Source organism: Mastomys coucha, unplaced genomic scaffold (assembly GCF_008632895.1).
Source record: "Mastomys coucha isolate ucsf_1 unplaced genomic scaffold, UCSF_Mcou_1 pScaffold18, whole genome shotgun sequence".
Lineage (NCBI taxonomy): Eukaryota > Metazoa > Chordata > Mammalia > Rodentia > Muridae > Mastomys > Mastomys coucha.
In genome coordinates this window covers 94,772,815-94,780,537 of record NW_022196900.1, presented here as the reverse complement: position 1 = coordinate 94,780,537, position 7,723 = coordinate 94,772,815, and the positions used below count along the sequence as shown (strand labels likewise).

Sequence of the window (7,723 nt, the reverse complement as noted above, 5' to 3'; positions counted from 1 at the left end):
TACTTGTAGTGGCACATACCTTTAATTCTAGCACTCAGTAGGCAGAGGCAGGTGGACCTCCCTGAGTTTGGGGCCAGCCTGCTGTATTGTGAGTTCCAGACCAGCCAGAACTACAGAGCAAGAGTCTTACTTAAGAAAACAAAACAAACAAACAAAAAAAAAAAACATATTGAAAGAGGCTGGGGTTATGGCTCAGGGTTAGAGGCTTGGCCTCAATTCCCAGCATCAAAAGAAAAAGGAAAAAGATTACCCATATGGTAGAAGAAAAAAGACTGAATCCCTTAAATTTTGCTGGGTGTGGTGGCACACATCTGTAATTCCAACACTCTGAAGGAAGGCAGAGAGATATAGTTGTATCTTTGTGGGTTCAAGGCCACTCTGCTCTACATAGCAAACTCCAGGCCAGACAGGGCTACATAATGAGACTAGGTTTCAAAAAAGTTACATTAACGGATCATAGTCACCGCTGTCTTTGGCAGCTGTCTCTTCTCACATCCCAAGAATGCTTTACTTTGCAATAAACTCTATCTTCTACTGGATACACATATACACATGGAGCAGAACATAGAGTTTAGGAGAAAATATATAATGGCTATTTGCTGATGATTAGTGAAGCTGGACTGAAGTGGAAACTTCAGGGTTCTTTGGAAAGTCAGTTATGTTTTGCTGGGACAGACACCAGAAGAAACATTTCCCTGAAGTGGACACAGGTGAAAGGCTAAGGCAGACTCGTGAAGGAACATTTCACTGAAGCAGACATAGGAGAAAAGATGTTCTGCTAAAGCAGGCATGTGAAAGGACACGTGACAAAGGATTCTTCACTAATGGCACGCATGCATTGGTCTGCCTTACACTGCATAGTTGGAACTCCATTTGCTGGGACTCCACAAAGAGAAATGCACCAAAAAACTTCTGGTGGTGTGCTGCAGTTCCTTGGCAGCTTCCTGGGACTCAGGATGATTGGCAGATGATGTCAGTGATATCAGCTGAGACACACTCGTGCTGAGGCAAGATACATGGCAGACATGTGATGTTTCGAAGGCATATAAACAGGACTTCACAGACAAGGACTCCAATGACAGAGACCAAGCTAGCTTATAGAGCTTATAGGGCTAGCTGTGCCAAACTTGTTAGTCTCAAGTCTTTACTCCCCTGAAAGAGGCACAGCCTCTCCTGGTGTCCCCTCCTAGTTCCTTTTGCTGACTGGAGCCCAGCTGTCTCTGCTAGGTCGTGTCACCGCTGCGCGATTCGTGTTTGCTATCCCGACTCAAACTGGACTGCTGGTTTATCCATGAAGTGATTGCAAGTGGATGGAGCTGCCGCTGCCTGCTAACCTGTGAACTGAACAGCCGATTTCCAGACAACACAGATGGGAGTTGCTCCAAAGAACCTTTCTAAACAGGTCCACTCCCCCTCCTTCACCCTATCCTTTCTTCTCCACTACCTCTGGTGGGTGGTGGGCTACAAGGGAGGTTAAAGAGTTTGAGAACCACCATTAAAAATAGGCTTTGAAAAAATTAAAATTACACTGGATGACCAGAATTGGGGACTTATTGTGTGATTTCACACACACACACACAAACACACATACCCAATTATGTTTCAATCAGAGACAAGAAAAAATATTCAGCCTGATGTGTTGGCATATACCTGTAAACACCACATTCCAGAAGGCCAGCCTAGTCTACAGGAAGAATTCCAGTCCAACCAGAGCTATGCAAGGCCTTGTCTCAAATAAAATAAAAATAAGTAAAATTAATAACCTGATTAATAACCTATCATCAGCTAACCATTCCTAACAAGAAGTTTAATAGGGATTTATTAAGCATCCATGTGGCTTCTGGTTAAAAGTCTTCCAATGTCTAAGACCTCAGCTCCTGCACCCACTGGTGCATAAATTACGGCCTTTGGTCAAGATTTCCCTCCAAGATCTAAGCCCTGGAACCTCCAACCTGACTATACAGGAGCATGAGAGCACTTGGGGGTTGGGGAGAAGAGCCAAGGCCCTCCCTCAATAGCCAGGACAGTGTGAACTTCAACCTCAGCTCTAATACCTGGAAACACCACACTCTCTTATCTACAAAATTGGCACTCATATGGGGGTGGTGGGGAGTTAAGCCAGCTAATGGATGTAAAGGGCCTAGATCGGTGATTGATAACAAATATTAATTTCCTAGCTCAACTTCTCATCTTAATCAGGACCGGTTAAGTTGTCTGCAACCCCTCGACCTGGGTTCAAAGGGCAAACCGGCTGGACCAAGGGATGCCGAGAAGAGCGAGTTGCGCCCCCGCGTGCTGGGCAGGAGAACTGCCCGGGACCGCCCCCCCACCTCCGCGCTTGCGCACAGGCGCCGCCCCCGAAGTTTGTTGTTGTCCTCCGCTTCTCGGACGTTTGTGGCGGTGGCAGCTGGCTCCGGTCACCTCGCCACCATGGCGGTGCGACAGGCCCTGGGCCGAGGCCTGCAGCTGGGTCGGGCGCTGCTGCTGCGCTTCGCGCCCAAGCCCGGCCCGGCGTCAGTCTGGGGGAAGCCGGGCCCCGCGGCGGCCTGGGGCCGCGGAGAGCGCCCAGGCCGGGTCTCAAGCCCCGGAGCACAGCCTCGCCCGGTCGGGCTCCCCCTCCCGGACCGCTACCGCTTCTTCCGCCAGTCGGTGGTTGGGCTGGCGGCGCGGATCCAGCGGCAGTTCGTGGTGCGGGCCCGGGGCGGCGCAGGCCCTTGCGGCCGAGCGGTCTTCCTGGCTTTCGGGCTGGGGCTGGGGCTGATCGAGGAGAAGCAGGCGGAAGGCCGGAGAGCCGCCTCGGCTTGTCAGGAGATCCAGGTGAGAGCAGAGGTGGGCGAGCGCCACGAGCGGGCGGAACCGAGCCAGCGTGCAGCCCCGAGGCCACAAGGGCCGGGGCGGGGCCCAGGCCTGGAGGAGGCGGGGTTAGACGAGTGAGTGACCGGGGTGGGCGGGGCCCGAGCATGAGGGGCGGAGCCACGATTGAACGGCAAGGGCGGAGCTAGCTGGATAGCTGTTGGGGCAGCCTCAGAATCTTAGTGTAGGGGCGGGTCTGAGGAGGGTGAACCAGGGCGTGGTAGGAGCCTGGGCATTGGGAAGGGCAGGTCTTGGAGCCGTGATTGGGCAATTCAAGGGGGTGGGGTGCTCGTGGGCCGGACTGAGTGGCGGGTGGTATCTTGGTTAGGTGTCTAAGAAGAGCTGTCATGAGGGCATGCCTAGGTAGGTCAGGGCATAAGGCGAAGATTAAGGTCTATCTATGACTTGGACAATAAATTCCTTGGAAATGATCAATTAATTAAGGCTGACCCATTTCCCATTACTGATGGCCTGATATGCCAACACTTGGCTTTTCTTTTACCAACAGTACGGTTTAAAAGCTGTTGATTAAGCCGGGCGGTGGTGGTGCACGCCTTTAATCCCAGCACTTGGGAGGCAGAGGCAGGCGGATTTCTGAGTTCCAGGCCAGCCTGGTCTACAGAGTGAGTTCCAGGACAGCCAGGGCTACACAGAGAAACCCTGTCTCGAAAAACCAAAAAAAAAAAAAATAATAATAATAATAAAATAAAAATAAAAGCTGTTGATTTTTGGTCTCTGTTGCACTGTGGCAAGTGGCTTTGAGTAAATTTCTTTTCTTTTGGGATGCGTAAGAAAGGGACAGGGTCTTGATTTGTATATGTAGCCCAGGCTGGCCTTGAACTTCTCTTTTTTATTGGGTATTTTATTTATTTACATTTCAAATGTTATCACCTTTTCCTGTTTCTCCTCCGGAAGCCCCCTACCCCATCCCCCCTCCCACTACTTCTATGAGGGTGCTTACCCACCCACCCACCCACTCCTACCACACCGCCCTGGCATTCCCCTACACTGGGGCATCGAGCCTTCACAGGACCAAGGGCCTCTCCTCCCACTGATGCCAGACAAGGCTATCCTCTGCTACATGTGCAGCTGGAGCCATGGGTACTCTGGTTGGTGCTTTAGTCCCTGGGAGCTCTGGGGGTTCTGGTTGGTTGATTCTGTTGTTCTTCCTATGGGACTGCAAACCCTTCAGCTCCTTGGCCTTGAAATTCTGCCTCCCCAGTGCTGGGATTAAAGGCGTGCACCACCAGTTGCCCTTCGAGGTTTTTTGTTTGTTTGTTTGTTTGTTTAGCCCTGACGCTCTTATCCCTGGATGCACTCCTCATCCTAATTTACGGAGGACCCGTACTCAAGAAAAGTGAAGAGGTTTACTGGAAATCACACTGTTGATAAAGGTAGTGCCCAAAGTTAACCCTTCAAGAGCCTGGCCCCCTGCTGAGCTAGACGGCCACTCCAGTTTAGCCCAGCAGTGGGAGAGAGGCTGAGCAGAACCTGCAGGGAAGCTGGAACTTCAGGAGAACACCCAAGAGAAGATCGATGTTTTAGTTAACCCGAGCAGAGTTATCATTGGATCCATGGGAGCTCTCAGGCCTTTTAAACTCTTAAAATAGCACTGAGACCTCTCTACTCACACTGTTGTCTGCTCAAGGTCACCCAGACAAACAAACAATAGGATGTGTATATTTAGAGCCCTGGGACTTATTTTGAGGAGTTGGCGCACTCTGGGCTGGCAGATCTAAAACCAGCAGGCAGGCGCAGGGAAGAGCCAGCTCTGCAATTTAAGTCCTTAGTTGGTTGGCTGCCTGAACTCAGCCTTCTTTGGGGGGAGACTAGCCTATTCCCTGGGGTTTGGAACCACCTGCTGAGTCAGTCCCGCCCTGCATGCTTCAGGGTAAGGGCTGAGGGGCAGAGGCTTAAGCTCAAAACCATCAGTGAAGGACGGGAACCCAATTCCTGTGTCTTACATAGCTACGCAGGGAGGCCCTACCTCAAGCAAGCAAGCAAGCAAGCAAACAAATAGGAAAAGATGTGAGTCCAGTTGACAGGTAGCATATGTAAAGATTTTCAACAACACTGACCATTTGACAAGTGTGCATGAAAATGAGATGATCTATCCATGCACACTTTACCAGAATAGATAACCTAAAAACAAGAACAATAGCAGACACCGTGAGGTGGGGAAATGGGAGCTCTCATTACTGGTAGTCTTTGCCAATGGAACGTAATACAAAATTTAAATAGGTGTTTACCACACCAGCCTGTCCTTGAAGTCATCAGCATCTGGGGGGTGGGGGGACAGAGACAGTCACACAAAACCCTGTGTGCTGCAGTTACTATGGAAACAGTAACCCTAACCTCTGAAGATTAAAAATAGACTCATTCTCCCGGGTAATTCCACCTCTACATGAATATTTGGCATAATGGAAAGAGTGTACAGACCTTTATACACTGAAGCTCAAGGCATCTTACAATAGCGAAGGGGTGAATGGACCCCAGTGTCCTTCAGTGTACAAATAGAGTAGATACAATAGAGGGTATTATCCAGCCTTTGAAAAGGAAGGAAATTCGGCACCTGCTACACATGGATGAATCTTTTTTTTTTTTTTTAAGATTTATTTATTTATTTTACATATGTGAGTACACTGTAGTTTTCTTCAGATACACCAGAAGAGGGCATCAGATCTCATTACAGATGGTTGTGAACCACCATGTGGTTGCTGGGAATTGAACTTAGGACCTCTGGAAGAGCAGTTGGTGCTCTTAACCGCTGAACCATCTCTCCAGCCCCCACATGGATGAATCTTTGGTTTTTTTTTTTTTTTCGAGACAGGGTTTCTCTGTTTAGACCTGGCTGTCCTGGAACCACTCTGTAGACCAGAACTCAGAAATCCTCCTGCCTCTGTCTCCCAAGTGCTGGGATTAAAGGCGTATGCCACCACTGCCCGGCTCACATGAATGAATCTTAAAGAAAATATGTATATAGCTCTACTCTAAGCCAGGCTTCTGTGCATGCCCAGAGAGAAAGGAGGAAGAACAAAGTGTAGCTATGTAGTAGGCACAGAGTCTTAGAGTTTTACATGATTAATAGTGCTTAAGTAATGATAGTGGCTGCTTAGAAACATGATCGTTCCTAACTCTGCAGAAGTGTTCAAATGTATATTACATGTATTTGATGATTTATGCTAGGCATGGAGGACCATACCTCTAGTCTGAGCACTTGTGGGAGGCAGAGGCAGGCAGATCACTGGGTCTGAGGAGAGCTTGGTCTACATAGCAAGCCACATAAATATGCAGTGAGACCCTGTCTCAAAAGAAAAAGAATGCACAATTCAAATATAAATCTATTTAGTGTAGTATATGAACGATGATAGCCACATTATTCATAATACCCCAGAAGAAAAACATCTACCCATGAGTGAAGAGTAACACAGCCATGGTTTGTGTGTCCATAAAGAAGTCTCCCTCAGCAGTTAGTTAACAAGCAACCAGCTAGAGATGCAGGTTGGGACCTGAATGTCCCTCGGGCAGCAGGGTGAATGTAGAAGCTGGGTCTTAGAAAGCTGCACGCTGCACAAGCTCATGTCTAACTCTCTTGTTATGGTCGTCTGGTCGTCTTGATATGGGTCATTATTCCTCCAACATCTCACCATGGTGGTGCAGACGTTGGAGAAACCAAGGAACTCCGTGACCACAGAGCAGCCCTGTGTCTTGACTGGGTGGTCATCACATAAGACTACATGAAGTGAGATTGTGTGAGACTGCATACTCATGCACAGGTGTGTATAGGTACACATGTATACACATGCATGCAGGCACACATGCATGAACACACACATGCATACACACATGCAAGTGTATTGGGCCCACAAGCATGCACACACACATGTGCATATACACATGCAAGGGTAGTGACAGTTGAGTCTGACCTGCAGCTAACCATGGACCCATGCCAGCATGGTATGTGCTAGTATAGTATCTTGTGCTCAAAACCCTGGTTGATGGGGATTACCCTGCAAATATCTCCCCCACCCCTGGGCTTTGGGAAGCTATGGGCAAGGGCACACCCATTTCCACTGTATTAAACAGTTAGAAGCTTTGGTTCAAGGTGTAGTAGCTTCTAGAAACCCAGTGCCTTAGGAACCACAGAAGGTGTGTGTGACAGGCTGGTCCCCAGGGATGCTTATGGAGGAAGGATGACCTAATCTGGGCCTGAGTAAATAAGGGGTTTCCAGGCACAGCAAGGATGATGCCGATGGGGGCCTGGAGGAGAGATCGTGAAGGGGTTTGAGGACAGCCGGCTGCAGGGCAAGCTCAGATAGATGTGCAGAGCCAGGGCATAGCTCAGTGACAGAGCACTTGCCTAGCATAAGTAAGTTCCCAGGACCCCAGAAGCAAGTGTAGGCATGCACAGCGCAGCCTGGCAAAGCTCCAGGATGAGCCGCAGCTGTCCCCTATGACCATGGGGAATGGGTTCTAGGTCCTGTTCAGATATCCAAATGTATAGGTACCAAGTCAATAAGATGACGGTTCTGTATGGACCCGTGCATACTCCCGCGGGATATCATTTGTCTGTACACCATTCACAGTGCCCAATGTGGCATTATACAGACCTGAGCAAATGCCACGCAAGGGGGAGCTGCTCTCTAGACTGTTCATAGAATAACTGCAAGAGAAGAAGGAGCTGTTTGTCCTGTTTTGTTTGGTTGTTAAAAACAAGGTCTCAAGCTAGGCATGGTAGTGCACGCCTTTAATTCCAGCACTTGGGAGGCAGAGGCAGGCAGATCTCTGTGAGTTCAAGACCAGCCTAGTCTACAGCGCAAGTTCCAGGACAGCCAAGGTTACACAGACAAACCCTATCTTGAAGAAAAAA

General features: G+C 49.1%; 1 protein-coding gene and 1 long non-coding RNA gene across 2 annotated transcripts in view; one reads left to right on the top strand and one right to left on the bottom strand.

The window, feature by feature from the left end:
- Positions 1-1,328: 1,328 nt before the first annotated feature.
- LOC116096901 lies at positions 1,329-2,685 on the bottom strand. The gene is made up of 3 exons (XR_004121153.1): positions 2,331-2,685; positions 1,651-1,729; positions 1,329-1,341 (listed from the first exon to the last, which is right to left on the bottom strand). It is a non-coding gene; the product is annotated as an uncharacterized LOC116096901 (long non-coding RNA).
- Positions 2,350-7,723, top strand: part of Pink1 (PTEN induced kinase 1) — a 13,875-nt gene continuing 8,501 nt past the window's right edge. The window contains exon 1 of the mRNA XM_031379203.1: positions 2,350-2,817. Coding sequence (XP_031235063.1) covers positions 2,431-2,817 — 387 coding nt within the window. The 5' untranslated portion in view covers positions 2,350-2,430. The remainder of the gene's footprint in view (positions 2,818-7,723) is intronic.